The sequence below is a fragment of the Oncorhynchus mykiss genome, chromosome 24 (genome assembly GCF_013265735.2).
Source record: "Oncorhynchus mykiss isolate Arlee chromosome 24, USDA_OmykA_1.1, whole genome shotgun sequence".
Taxonomy (NCBI): domain Eukaryota; kingdom Metazoa; phylum Chordata; class Actinopteri; order Salmoniformes; family Salmonidae; genus Oncorhynchus; species Oncorhynchus mykiss.
Genome location: NC_048588.1, coordinates 18,638,158 through 18,653,481, shown reverse-complemented (window position 1 = coordinate 18,653,481; position 15,324 = coordinate 18,638,158). Strand labels below are relative to the sequence as shown.

Genomic DNA, 15,324 nt, shown 5'->3' with positions numbered 1-15,324 from the left:
TGTACCTAATACACTGTCCGGTGAGTGTACATTACGCACAAGCACAGATGGACAAGTGTCTGGAGCATGGGCACGCACACACACAAGAATGCACACTCGCATCCACCCACATACACAGCAAAGCACAATCATATGCCTATTTAGAGCTGTGAACACACACATTCCCACCCCAATCTGTGTCCCTGATTGCCACAGCTGCTTCCTACCCATGTGCTGCTGCTGCTGCTCTGTGGGCAGACCTATCTGTTATGTGTCCCTCAGTGCAGAGGATGAGAGACGCTGAGTCTCAGGCTGCATCCCATAGGGCTCTGGTCAAATGTAGTGCACTACGTAGGGAATAGTTGCCCGCTTCTACTGTGACTTTACACTCACACTGTTGCTACATATTTAAAGCAACATGCAGGCCCATATTTAAATCAACAGTAAACATCTATAACAATCTATAACCGGCCATAAAGCTGTTAACCAGCACCAGTCACGTCTAACTGCAATTGAAATGTATATTTCATATCCTGTTCCTTTACCTGGAGCTGAACGACAACATAAGTGTTGTTTAGGTGTGATTATCTGCTCACATTGCTTTCACAATGTACAGTGCCTTGCGAAAGTATTCGGCCCCCTTGAACTTTGCGACCTTTTGCCACATTTCAGGCTTCAAACATAAATATATAAAACTGTATTTTTTTGTGAAGAATCAACAACAAGTGGGACACAATCATGAAGTGGAACGACATTTATTGGATATTTCAAACTTTTTTAACAAATCAAAAACTGAAAAATTGGGCATGCAAAATTATTCAGCCCCCTTAAGTTAATACTTTGTAGCGCCACCTTTTGCTGCGATTACAGCTGTAAGTCGCTTGGGGTATGTCTCTATCAGTTTTGCACATCGAGAGACTGAAATTTTTTCCCATTCCTCCTTGCAAAACAGCTCGAGCTCAGTGAGGTTGGATGGAGAGCATTTGTGAACAGCAGTTTTCAATTCTTTCCACAGATTCTCGATTGGATTCAGATCTGGACTTTGACTTGGTCATTCTAACACCTGGATATGTTTATTTTTAACCATTCCATTGTAGATTTTGCTTTATGTTTTGGATCATTGTCTTGTTGGAAGACAAATCTCCGTCCCAGTCTCAGGTCTTTTGCAGACTCCATCAGGTTTTCTTCCAGAATGGTCCTGTATTTGGCTCCATCCATCTTCCCATCAATTTTAACCATCTTCCCTGTCCCTGCTGAAGAAAAGCAGGACCAAACCATGATGCTGCAACCACCATGTTTGACAGTGGGGATGGTGTGTTCAGCTGTGTTGCTTTTACGCCAAACATAACGTTTTGCATTGTTGCCAAAAAGTTCAATTTTGGTTTCATCTGACCAGAGCACCTTCTTCCACATGTTTGTTGTGACTCCCAGGTGGCTTGTGACAAACTTTAAACAACACTTTTTATGGATATCTTTAAGAAATGGCTTTCTTCTTGCCACTCTTCCATAAAGGCCAGATTTGTGCAATATACGACTGATTGTTGTCCTATGGACAGAGTCTCCCACCTCAGCTGTAGATCTCTGCAGTTCATCCAGAGTGATCATGGGCCTCTTGGCTGCATCTCTGATCAGTCTTCTCCTTGTATGAGCTGAAAGTTTAGAGGGACGGCCAGGTCTTGGTAGATTTGCAGTGGTCTGATACTCCTTCCATTTCAATATTATCGCTTGCACAGTGCTCCTTGGGATGTTTAAAGCTTGGGAAATATTGTTGTATCCAAATCCGGCTTTAAACTTCTTCACAACAGTATCTCGGACCTGCCTGGTGTGTTCCTTGTTCTTCATGATGCTCTCTGCGCTTTTAACGGACCTCTGAGACTATCACAGTGCAGGTGCATTTATACGGAGACTTGATTACACACAGGTGGATTGTATTTATCATCATTAGTCATTTAGGTCAACATTGGATCATTCAGAGATCCTCACTGAACTTCTGGAGAGAGTTTGCTGTACTGAAAGTAAAGGGGCTGAATAATTTTGCACGCCCAATTTTTCAGTTTTTGATTTGTTAAAAAAGTTTGAAATATCCAATAAATGTCGTTCCACTTCATGATTGTGTCCCACTTGTTGTTGATTCTTCACAAAAAATACAGTTTTATATCTTTATGTTTGAAGGCTGAAATGTGGCAAAAGGTCGCAAAGTTCAAGGGGGCCGAATACTTTCGCAAGGCACTGTATTTCCCACAACACATTCTGTCAGACATACACACATCCACAGCTACACACACTCACACACATGCAGATAACTCCCCCCCACACACACACACACTTACACACACACACCACACACACACACACACACACACACACACACACACACACACAGGAGAGTGTTATCAACAAACACGCCATCCCAACAGAGAGATGTATAGTATGTATGTATAGGCAGTCCAATAGTCCAGACAGTTTCGGCTATAGCTGTCTCCTTCATAGACTCTATCGCTTGTTATCATTATCTCTGCTCTGCCTTTCTTTTTTGACACCCTTTTATTATTCCAGACAGAGAAGGTCCTTGTCTCCCCAGCTCCCATGCTTTGGGGATTTCCTGTTTAAAGAAGGAAATTGCAATAAGGCAAAGATGGAAAAAAGTAATTAAATGGGAATTAGCTTGTGAGGGAGACTGTGCCTGCTAGGCTAGCAGCGTATAAAAAATGACTTGGCTGGCTGGGGGCGTGAATGAGGCAATGGGGTGAATATAGATGAGGAGGGGGAAGATACTATTCCCTCTGTGTGCATGTCTGAGAGGAGTTAGCTACAGGTTGTAGGTAGGACTAGAGAGAGTAGCTAGCTGTAGTAGACAGGGCTAGAGAGAGCAGATACCTACAGGCTGTAGGACTAGAGAGAGCAGCTACCTACAGGGTGTGACATGGTGAGGTTGGATCCAGGTGCAGAGAAGAGACCAGACGAGGAATCAGCAGTTAACGATAAACATAATACTTTAACGGTAACGGAAGGATCACAGTAACACAGGGGGGAAAAAACACTAAGTCGCGGAAACTCACTCAGGAGACAAACGCACGCGGCACATAATTCAAGCTTCAGCAAAGGACAACAGCAAACACACGTCTTTTAACAGGGAAATCAAAATGAGTAAATAGGACACACCCGAGTGTCGTTAATGTCTCTAGGACGGTCTCAGCTGCCCTCTGGTGACAGGTGGAACCTTCACATAGTTGGTTGAAGGTCCAAACGAATCCCGGATCCAGAATGTCCCAGGCAGGCACCCAAGTCCGCTCCTTGGTGCCGTAACCCTCCCAGTCCACCAGGTACTGCAGGGTGCCTCGGACCCGACGAGCCTCCAACAGATGCCGGAGAGTGTAGGCCGGGCGACCATCGACAAGTCGAGGGGTATGGAGGGGCAGGTGTGGGGGGAGAGAAGGGACCAGTCCTTACCAGCTTGAGACGGAGGACATGGAAGGATGGACAGACCCTCATACCTGGGAAGCTGGAGACGATAGGTTTGATGTGACTCAGGATCTTGAATGGTCCTATGTAGAGTGGTGCGAGCTTCCGTGAAAGTATTCAGACCCCTTAACTTTTTCCACATTCTAAAATGTATTAAATTGTTCATGCTGTGGGGATGTTTTTCAGCAGCAGGGACTGGGAGACTAGTCAGGATTGAGGGAAAGATGAACAGAGCAAAGTACAGAGAGATCATTGATGAAAATCACTCAGGACATCAGACTGAGGTGAAGGTTCACAGTTGAAGTCGGAAGTGTACATACACCTTAACCAAATACATTTAAACTCAGTTTTTCCACAATTCCTGACATTTAATCCTAGTAAAAAATGCCCTGTCTTAGGTCAGTTAGGATCACCACTTTATTTTAAGAATGTAAAATGTCAGAATAATAGTAGAGAGAATGATTTATTTCAGCTTTTATTTCTTTCATCACATTCCCAGTGGGTCAGAATTTGACATACACTCAATTAGTATTTGGTAGCATTGCCTTTAAATTGTTTAACTTGGGCCAAATGTTTCAGGTAGATATCCACAAGCTTCCAACAATAAGTTGTGTGAATTTTGGCCAATTCCTCCTGACAGAGCTGGTGTAACTGAGTCAGGTTTGTTGGCCTACTTACTCGACACTTTTTCAATTCTGCCCACAAATGTTCTATAGGACTGAGGTCAGAACTTTGTGATGGCCACTCCAATACCTTGACTTTGTTGTCCTTAAGCCATTTTGCCACAACTTTGGAAATTTTCTTGGGGTCATTGTCCATTTGGAAGTCCAATTTGTGACCAAGCTCAACTTCCTGACTGATGTCTTGAGATGTTGCTTCAATATATCCACATCATTTTCCTTCATCATGATATATTTTGTGAAGTGCACCAGTCCCTCCTGCAGCAAAGCACCCCCATAACATGATGCTGCCACCCCCATGCTTCACGTTTGGGATGGTGTTCTTCAGCTTAAAAGCCTCCCCCTTTTCCTCCAAACATAATGATGGTCATTATGGCCAAAGAGTTATATTATTGTTTCATCAGACCAGAGGACATTTCTCCAAAAAGTGCGATCTTTGTCCCCATGTGCAGTTACAAACCGATTTGCGCTTTTCACACCAAAGAACGTTCATCTCTAGGAGACAGAACGCGTCTCCTTCCTGAGCGGTATGACGGCTGCATGGTCCCATGGTGTTTATACTTGCTGTTGTTTGTACAGATGGGGGTACCTTCAAGCGTTTGGAAATTGCTCCCAGGGATGAACCAGACTTGTGGAGGTCTACAATTTTTTTATGAGCTCTTCGCTGATTTCTTTAGATTTTCCCATGATGTCAAGCAAAGAGGCACTCAGTTTGAAGGTAGTCCTTGAAATACATCCACAGGTACACCTCCAATTGAGTCAGATGATGTTAATTAGCCTGTCAGAAACTTCTAAAGTCATGACATCATTTTCTGGAATTTTCCAATCTGTTTAAAGGCACAGTCAACTTAGTGTATGTAAACTTCTGACCCAGTGTAATTGTGATACAGTGAATTATAAGTGAAATAATCTGACTGTAAACAATTGTTGGAAAAATGGTGCAGCACTCCAAATGATGCAGCACTCCACACTCTCCTTCTTGGTCAAATAGCCTGGAGGTGTGTTTTGGGTCATTGTCCTGTTGAAAAACAAATGACAGTCCCACTAAGTGCAAACCAGATGGGATGGCGTATCGCTGCAGAATGCTGTGGTAGCCATGCTGGTTAAGTGTGCCTTGAATTCTAAATATATCACAGACAGTGTAACCAGCAAAGCACCCAGACACCATCACACCTCCTCCTCCATGCTTCACGGTGGGAACCACACATGCGGAGATCATCCGTTCACCTACTCTGCGTCTCACAACGACACGGCGGTTGGAACCAAAAATCGCACATTTGTACTCCTCAGACCAAGGGACAGATTTCCACCGGTCTAATGTCCATTGCTTGTGTTTCTTGGCCCAAGCAAGTCTCTTCTCATTATTGGTGTCCTTTAGTAGTGTTTTCTTTGCAGAAATTCGACCATGGCCTGATTCACGCAGTCTCCTCTGAACAGTTGATGTTGAGATGTGTCTGAAATGTGTCTGTTACTTGAATTCTGTGAAGCATTTATTTTGGGCTGTAACCTGTGGTGCAATTAATTGCCAATTTCTGAGGCTGGTAACTCTAATGAACTTATTCTCTGCAGCAGAGGTAACTCTGGGTCTTCCTTTCCTGTGGTGGTCCTCATGAGAGCCAGTTGAAGAAACTTTCAAAGTTTTTGTCATTTTCCGGAATGACTGACCTTCGTGTCTTAAAGTAATGATGGACTGTTGTTTCTCTTTGCTTATTTGCTTATATGGACTGGTCTTTTACCAAATAGGGCTATCCTCTGTATACCAACCCTACCTAGTCACAACACAACTGATTGTCTCAAACACGTTAAGAAGGAAAGAAATTCCACAAATTAACTTTTAACAAGGCACACCTGTTAATTGAAATGCATTCTAGGTGATTACCTCATGAAGCTGGTTGAGAGAATGCCACGAGTGTGCAAAGCTGTCATCAAGGCAAAGGGTGGCTAATTTGAAGAATCTAAAATATATTTTGATTTTGATTTGTTTTACACTTTTGTGGTTATTACATGATTCCATATGTGTTATTTCATACTTTTAATCTCTTCACTATTATTCTACAATGTAGAAAATAGTAAAAATAAAGAAAAACCTTTGAATGAGTAGGTGTGTCCAAACTTTTGACTGGTACTGTATATATTTGATGGGATGTATAGACATTATGGACAGTATGTGAATAGAATATGTAGTATATGTAGAATATGTAGGATAGAATAGTACATGCACAATAATAGTTGAATAGGATGGACTTGACTAGAATACAGTATATATATGTTTTTATTTATTTACTTTTCTGCTCTTTTGCACACCAGTATCTCTACTTGCACATGTTCATCTGATAATTTATCACTCCAGTGTAAATCTGATAAATTGTAATTATTCGCCTACCTCCTCATGCCTTTTGCACACAATGTATGTAGACTCTTTTTTTCTACTGTGTTATTGACTTGTTTATTGTTTACTCCATGTGTAACTCTGTGCTGTTGTCTGTTCACACTGCTATGCTTTATCTTGGCCAGGTCGCAGTTGTAAATGAGAACTTGTTCTCAACTAGCCTACCTGGTTAAATAAAGGTGAAATAAATAAATAAATAAAAAATAAAAACATATGAAATGGGTAAAACAGTACGTAAACATTATTAAAGTGACCAGTGTTCCATTATAAAATAGTTCAGTGTTCCATTATTAAAGTGACCAGTGTTCCATGTCCATGTATATAGGGCAGTAGCCTCTAAGGTGCAGGGTTGAGTAACTGGGTGGTAGCCGGCTAGTGACAGTGACTAAGTTCAGGGCTGGGTACTGGATGGAGGCCAGCTAGTGATGGCTATTTAACAGTCTGATGGCCTTGAGATGGAAGCTGTTTTTCAGTCTCTCGGTCCCAGATTTGATGCACCTGTACTAACCTTGCCTTCTGGGTGATAGCAGGATGAACAGGCAGTGGCTCAGGTGGCAGGGTTGATCCCTTAATGATCTTCTTGGCCTTCCTGTGACACTGGGTGCTGTAGATGTCCTGGAGGGCATGCAGTGTGCCCCCGGTGATGCGTTGGGCAGACTGCACTACCCTCTGGAGAGCCCTGCATTTGGGGATGGTGCAGTTGTCGTACCAGGTGGTGATACAGCCCAACAGAATGCATCTGTAAAAGTCTGTGAAGGTCTTAGGGGCCAAGCTGAATTTCTTCAACCTCCTGTTGCACCTTCTTCACACACGGTCTGTGTGGGTGGATCCTTTCAGATTGTCAGTGATGTATACGTCGAGGAACTTGAAGCTTTTCACCTTTTCCACTGCGGCCCGTCGATGTGGATTGGGGGTGATCCCTCTGCTGTCTCCTGAAGTCCACGATCAGTTCCTTCATTTTGTTGACAATGAGGGAGAGGTTATTTTCCTGGCACCACTTCGCCAGGGCCCTCGTCTCTTCACTGTAGGCTGTCTCGCCGTTGTTGGTAATCAGGCCTACCACTGTTGTGTCATCTACAAACTTGATGATTGAGTTGGAGGCGTGCGTGGCCACGCAGTCATGGGTGAACAGTGAGTATAGGAGGGGGCTGAGCATACACCCTTGTGGAACCCCCATGTTGAGGATCAGCGTACTGGAGGTGTTGTTGCCTATCTTCACAGCCTAGTAGCCCATCAGGAAGTCCAAGACCCACTTGCACAGGGCGTGGTTCAGACCCAGGGTCCTGAGCTTAATGGTGAACTGGGAGGGTACTATGGTGTTGAATGCTGAGTTCTATTCAATGTATTCTTCTTGTCCAGATGGGATAGGTCTGTGTGCAGTGTGATGGCGATTGCATCATCCGTGGATCTATTGCGGCGGTATGCAAATTGCAGTGGGTCTAGGGTGTCGGGTAAGGTGGAGGTGATACGATCCTTAACTAGCCTCTCCAAGCACTTCATGATGACAGAAGTGAGTGCTATGGGGCGACAGTCAATTAGTTAAGTTACCTTCGCTTTTACTGGGTACAGGAATAATGTTTGACATCTTGAAGCAAGTGGGGACAGCAGACTGGGATAAGGAGAGATTGAATATGTCCGTAAACACTACAGCCAGCTGGTCTGCGCATGCTCTGAGGACGTGGCTAGGGATGCTGTCTGGGCCGGCAGCCTTGTGAGGGTTAACATGCTTAAATGTCTTACTCACGTCGGCCACGGAGAACGAGAGCTCACAGTCTTCAGGAGCGGCCTACGTCTTATCCTCAAAGCGAGCGAAGAAGGTGTTTTGCCTGTCCGGGAGCAAGACGTCGGTGACCGCGACATGGCTGGTTTCCCTTTGCAAGCTGTGATTGTCTGGAGTCCCTACCATGCAAACACACATAGTTCTACCCAACACACAATTAGCCTAAAAAACTATTCAATTAGCGTCAATTATAAGTCGTGAAGGACCAGCCATCAAATTCACTAAGGGGGCTGAGTGTGTAACACAATATCACAGGGATAATTACATGGAGTGGTTACAGCCATTACTGTACAGCCATTGATGGCTATGACAGCACCTGTTGCTTTCCTATCATGGGCCCTGGTTAAAGGTACTGCACTTTATAGGTAATAGGGTGCAATTTTGGGACGCAGCCCACCGTCCAGTACATGAACAAAGGCATGTTGTTTGTCAAATCATGGAGGATGAAAATTGGATGTTGGTACAATAGATTACCTGCAGTACTACAATACTGCAGAATGTACAGTAACCTTTCAAACAGCTTTTGTAATGGAATAGCCGAGATGGGTTCCATTCTAGAATGACCTAACCATGAGGCCACTCTGGTGCTGTACAGATCACTACAGTACAGTGCCATAAGTAGAACCAGTGACATTTCACACCCACTTTTTTATAACAGTGTTTGTCTGAACATAATTAAATTAAGGTCTTTCATCTCTACATTTGGGCATTCCATCACCATCGCTCAGACCCCAGAAACCCAGCAATTAAAACTATCTACTTCAATCTGTAGGACCTCATGCATGATCCTTACCTGATAAGCTACTGTATCACACTGCTGTAGATATGGACAGATTTGGATATGGAAAATAAAAAAAAGGAAAGATATGTTTTCCTGCCTGGTGTTGCATTTGATGATGTTTTAGCCAGCCAAGAAATGTTCTCTAAGTACAATACAGTCAGAGATCAATCAGTAAACCTTGAGCTGGCAATTAATGGTTTCTCAGTGAAGCCTTAGAGAAGAGAAAACCAAGAGATTGCAATGTCTGTAAATGTGGACTATCTGACTTTGATCCTTCGTCAGACTTCAAAGCTCGCTCACTAATGTCAGGTCTAAGTGCTGACAAGATTCATATCCTTTGATTTATCATGTTTCGTTAATGTGATGTAAATAGTATTGGTGATGGTTCTACAGTGTATGTCTCGAAAAAACTCTCAGAAAGCATAAGAATGCCTCTATTTTTCTGGAAAAAACAATCCCTAAAGAGTTCACGTTGATAACCCTCATCCCTCCTCATGGTTTGGAGATGTTTGATGTGTATATTTTGGCAAGAGAAGTGGGCACAGGGACTGTGGCCAGACAGAAAGGAGGTGATTTCTATAGGGTGGCATGGGAGAAAGAGAGGGAGCAGGCATGATGCATGGCCCAGTGATTGCTTCTTCACCACTCTGTCAGGCCTGCTTAAGACCCCTTGTTCTTAATTCCGCATTGTCTTGTCCAATAGAGAAGTTCAGCTGGTTTTACATTGGCTGTTGGGGTAAACACTCAAGCTGTGTCTCAAAAACCACCCTATTTCCTTTGTAATGCATAGGGAATAGGGTGCCATATCGGATGCGGCCTCAGACTAGAGACAGGGCTGAGTAACTGTGTGGCTCAGTGAGTTATCTGATGTGAGCTGCTGTTGTTGTTGCACAGTCTCTAATCTGTGCAACTCTTTAATATAAAAAAAACACTGTCCTCCCTGAACTAACAAAGCATTGTGCTGTATTTCTGCCATTGATGTGTCTCACGATCAAGGCTGTGGGATTTCTGAAGTATAACACGGCTCTTGGTTCAGTCAAAATGTTGTCAAAATGTCTACCTGTGCACTGAGACAAAATAAAACATGAATCTACATTAAATACAGTCATTTGCATGAGTCTGCAGTACAGTGAAGTAGCTAATTAGTCACATCACTTGTCTGTATCAGATCAAGGTTTCATTTCTTTATTTACATTTGAAAAACACATTCAATGACATTTAACACTAACCAATATTTCATTAATGTGATTTAAGATGAAATACAGTTGATGTCAAACATAGTCAGTCTGAATAAAGGGAAGTAGAGTGATGGAGAGAGGGGATTTTCAGAGGAGCTATTACAGTAGCTGCTTCCACTAGGCATGCATGTATCTGCCTCTGGAAAAAGCCCTTTCAATCTTCAAAGACCAAAAAATAACCAAGAGAGAGGGAGTTACTTAAGACCAGATAAATCGCTGGGGTTTGCAAATCAGAGCACTGAGATTAAAATGAAAAATAAGTAAATCAGAAAAGAAAAATAAACCAGAAGAACAAAGTAAATAGAGAAATCGATATGGTCGTGCCGTACATACCTACACGTACGCTACGGTCACAAGATGCAGACCTCCTTTTGCTCCTAGAATTTCTAAGCAAACAGCTGGAGGCGGGGCTTTCTCCTATAGAGCTACATTTTTATGGAATGGTCTGCCTACCCATGTGAGAGACGCAGACTCGGTCTCAACCTTTAATTCCTTACTGAAGACTGATCACTTGAGTAGGTCCTATGATTGAGTATAGTCTGGCCCAGGGGTGCGAAGGTGAATGGCAAGGCACTGGGTGGACGAACCTCCCTTGCTGTCTCTGCCTGGCCGACTCCCCTCTCTCCACTGGGATTCTCTGTCTCTAACCCTATTACAGGGGCTGAGTCACTGGCTTTCTAGTGCTCTACTATGCCATCCCTAGGAGGGGTGTGTCATTTAGTGGGTTGAGTCACTGATGTGATCTTCCTGTCCGGTTTTGCACCCCCTCGTGTGGAGGAGATCTTTGTGGGTTATATTCAGTAAGTTGGTGGTCTGTTGACTCTCTAGTGGTTTGGAGGCTGTGCTTTGGCAAAATGGGTGTGGTTATATCCTGCCTGGTTTCCCCCCTCCCCCATCTCAGCCTCCATTATCTATGCAGCGAAAGTCTATGTGCCAGGGGGCTAGGGTCCGTCTGTTATATCTGGTGTCCTGTGTGAATTTAAGTATGCTCCCTCTAATTCTCTCTCTCCCTCCCCTCCCAGAGGACCTGAGTCCTAGGACCATGCCTCAGGACTACTACTGATGATTCCTGGCTGTCCCCAGTCCACCTGGTCTTGCTGCTTTTCCAGTTTCAACTGTTCTGCATGTGTCTAGGGAAGCCTGACCTGTTCACCGGACGTGCTGTTTTCGACGGTCTCTCTCTCTCTCTCTACCGCACCTGCTGTCTCAACCTCTGAATGCTCAACTATGAAAAGTCAACTGACATTTACTCCTGAGGTACTGACCTGTTGCAATACATTTGATTTATTTATTGAGTGATTGTTATGACCGATAATGAGGAAAAATCACATTTTCACTATAGTGACTCATTGCCTTCCTGTAGACTTATTCCGACAAGAACAAAGAGTTTACAAATCAATACATGCAGCAGGGCATCATCAAACTGACGAAACATATAAACACATAAATGGATGTTTGAAGTTGTTTGAATTTTGATGGATCAAAGGTCTCATTTGTGATTTGTTGTGTGAAATTCTTTGTTTAACTGCACTAAACATTGTGAATAGATGCGTCAGCTTGTGTGTTTTTGTTTGTGAGCAAGCAGCACCACAGTACTGCAGTAGGAGGTGGAGAGAACTGAACAGATGTTCAGAGGGCATTAGAGCCCTCTCATGCCCCCAGGGTACACTGTGTGTAACGTACCTTGTGATTGGTCCATGAGTCCCAGTGTATCCTGTGTGTAACATACCCCGTGATTGGTCTATGTGTCCCAGGGTACCCTGTGTGTAACGTACCTTGTGACAGTGTACCTTGTGTGTAACATCAATTGTGATTGGTCCATGAGTCCCAGTGTATCCTGTGTGTAACGTACCTTGTGATTGGTCCATGTGTCTCAGGGTACCCTGTGTGTAACGTACCTTGTGATTGGCCCAAGTGTCCCAGTGTACCCTGTCTGTAACATATCTTGTGATTGGTCCATGTGTCCCAGGGTACCCTGTATGTAACATGCCTTGTGATTGGTCCATGTGTCCCAGGGTCTCGATCTGCTCCACCAGGTCGTTGGAGTTCCACTGGCTCATCCCCAGGAGGATGGCACTCTTCCCCTCCAGCACATCTGCTAGGACAAACAGACACACAGGGAGGAGGGTTACAATCTGTATGTTGGGGGACACAGACACACAGGGAGGAGGGTTACAATCTGTATGTTGGGGGACAGACACACAGGGAGGAGGGTTACAATCTGTATGTTGGGGGACACAGACACACAGGGAGGAGGGTTACAATCTGTATGTTGGGGGACACAGACACACAGGGAGGAGGGTTACAATCTGTATGTTGGGGGACACAGACACACAGGGAGGAGGGTTACAATCTGTCTGTTGGGGGACACAGACACACAGGGAGGAGGGTTACAATCTGTCTGTTGGGGGACACAGACACACAGAGAGGAGGGTTACAATCTGTATGTTGGGGGACACAGACACACAGGGAGGAGGGTTACAATCTGTCTGTTGGGGGACACAGACACACAGAGAGGAGGGTTACAATCTGTCTGTTGGGGGACACAGACACACAGAGAGGAGGGTTACAATCTGTATGTTGGGGGACACAGACACACAGGGAGGAGGGTTACAATCTGTCTGTTGGGGTCACAGACACACAGGGAGGAGGGTTACAATCTGTCTGTTGGGGGACACAGACACACAGGGAGGAGGGTTACAATCTGTATGTTGGGGGACACAGACACATAGGGAGGAGGGTTACAATCTGTCTGTTGGGGGACACAGACACACAGGGAGGAGGGTTACAATCTGTATGTTGGGGGACACAGACACACAGGGAGGAGGGTTACAATCTGTCTGTTGGGGGACACAGACACACAGAGAGGAGGGTTACAATCTGTATGTTGGGGGACACAGACACACAGGGAAGAGGATTTACATTTACATGACATTTTAGTCATTTAGCAGACGTTCGTATCCAGAGCGACGCACAGGAGCAATTAGTGTTAAGTGCCTTACTCAAGGGCACATCGACAGACTTTTCACCTAGTCGGCTCGGGGATACGAACCAGGTTATTGGCGCAACGCAGCTACCTGCCGCCCACCATTACATTATTATAGAACCCAATCACATACTGTAGTTGATGTAGAGAACTGACCAGATTATCTGGTTGGTTAACACAGAGGAGAGGGGAAATCCAGACAGATGCAGGAACAGACACAGGGACACTGGGCACACACACACACACACACATACAGGGACAGAGGTTAGAATCTCAGAACATAGACACACAAAGATCGGGTTAAAGTGGCTGGATGCCACAAACAAAAATCTATATTTGGTTCTGTCAATACAGTCATTTCCATACAGTTTATTTCTGTCCTTTGCTACATTTCCCCTAGTTTAGCCAAAACCAGACACAGCAGCTGTGGAAAGAGACTACATCAGTGACACATGGCATGTAACTACCAATCAGAGGATACTCAGACTCCCATTGGACCATCATCAGAGCACAGTTGAAGTGACAGCGTGATGTGCAAATGATGAGCATGAGCCATGGTCAGAGGGGTTGTCTGCTGTGATAGTTGTTCTGGGCTGCTGCAGTCACAGTACCATGGTCAGAGTGGTTGTCTGCTGTGATGGTTGTTCTGGGCTGCTGCAGTCACAGTACCATGGTCAGAGTGGTTGTCTGCTGGGATGGTTGTTCTGGGCTGCTGCAGTCACAGTATCATGGTCAGAGGGGTTGTCTGCTGTGATGGTTGTTCTGGGCTGCTGCAGTCACAGTACCATGGTCAGAGTGGTTGTCTGCTGTGATGGTTGTTCTGGGCTGCTGCAGTCACAGTACCATGGTCAGAGTGGTTGTCTGCTGGGATGGTTGTTCTGGGCTGCTGCAGTCACAGTACCATGGTCAGAGGGGTTGTCTGCTGGGCTGCTGCAGTCACAGTACCATGGTCAGAGTGGTTGTCTGCTGGGATGGTTGTTCTGGGCTGCTGCAGTCACAGTACCATGGTCAGAGGGGTTGTCTGCTGGGATGGTGCAGTCACAATACCATGGTCAGAGGGGTTGTCTGCTGTGATGGTTGTTCTGGGCTGCTGCAGTCACAGTACCATGGTCAGATGGTAGTTGTTGATGGACCGGCTCGTAAAGACAGTGACACACAATGTCCAATACACTGCTCTCTCTCTCTCTCTCTCTCTCTCTCTCTCTCTCTCTCTCGCTCTCTTTCTCTATTTCTCTCACACCCACACATGCCTGGCATCTCAGTGGCTTTGACACTGTTCTGCCAGGCCTGTCCACTCTGATCACACTGACAGGCCTACTGGTCACTGTCTGTCTCTATAGCCCTTTATCTTCCTTCTCTTTCTCTGTCTGTTTCTGTTGATGCTAACACACACAACACATGCAAAAATTCACAAAATGTGTTGAGGCAGGGAAGCGTGCAGGTTTTAACCAAGCACTGAGAATGCACTGACTCATCTCCCAGAGAGCAGCACTGATGAGGGCAACTTACAGACACAATGGAAGAACACAACGCCTGTGAGGTGTGAAACATGCTTAAAGTAGAGAGAGGAACACAACAGAAAGCCTGGCACTCCGAGCAGAGGAAGGAAGATTTTAGCTATGCAAACAGATCAAATATACAAGCAGCCAGAACCAACTAACACAGACTAAATAAAAACCTCCACCGCCCAGTGCCAAGAGGATCAGAAGGAAAGCCAAAATAAAGCAGCATCTCATTCAGATTCAGAGAGGGAAGGAATGAATGAAGGATGCGATTGCCCTGTAACTGACAGCCCTAGATGAGAAAGAAGAGAGTAGGAGGGATGCAGGATCGTCCAACAACCTGACAGTGCGGAGAGCGAGGGAGAGAAGGAAGGCACTGATTGTATAGAGCAGGAGGTATACAGCTAGAACGGATGTCAACTCTGGATAACAATAATCACTACGTCAACAACATCATCATGGTTCTAAGCAGGACAGCACAACAATGTCCACTGTAGCCTAGCTACAGCATATGATAATGGTCATTG

General features: G+C 44.9%; 1 protein-coding gene across 4 annotated transcripts in view; it reads right to left on the bottom strand.

Annotated features, from left to right (window-relative positions):
* The window catches only part of pitpnm3 (PITPNM family member 3), a 130,983-nt gene that overhangs the window by 77,905 nt on the left and 37,754 nt on the right, over nt 1–15,324 (bottom strand). For all 4 annotated transcript variants that reach the window (XM_036961372.1, XM_036961373.1, XM_036961371.1 and 1 more), the window contains exon 3: nt 12,300–12,407. In XM_036961372.1, the coding sequence (XP_036817267.1) occupies nt 12,300–12,407 (108 nt within the window). The remainder of the gene's footprint in view (nt 1–12,299; nt 12,408–15,324) is intronic.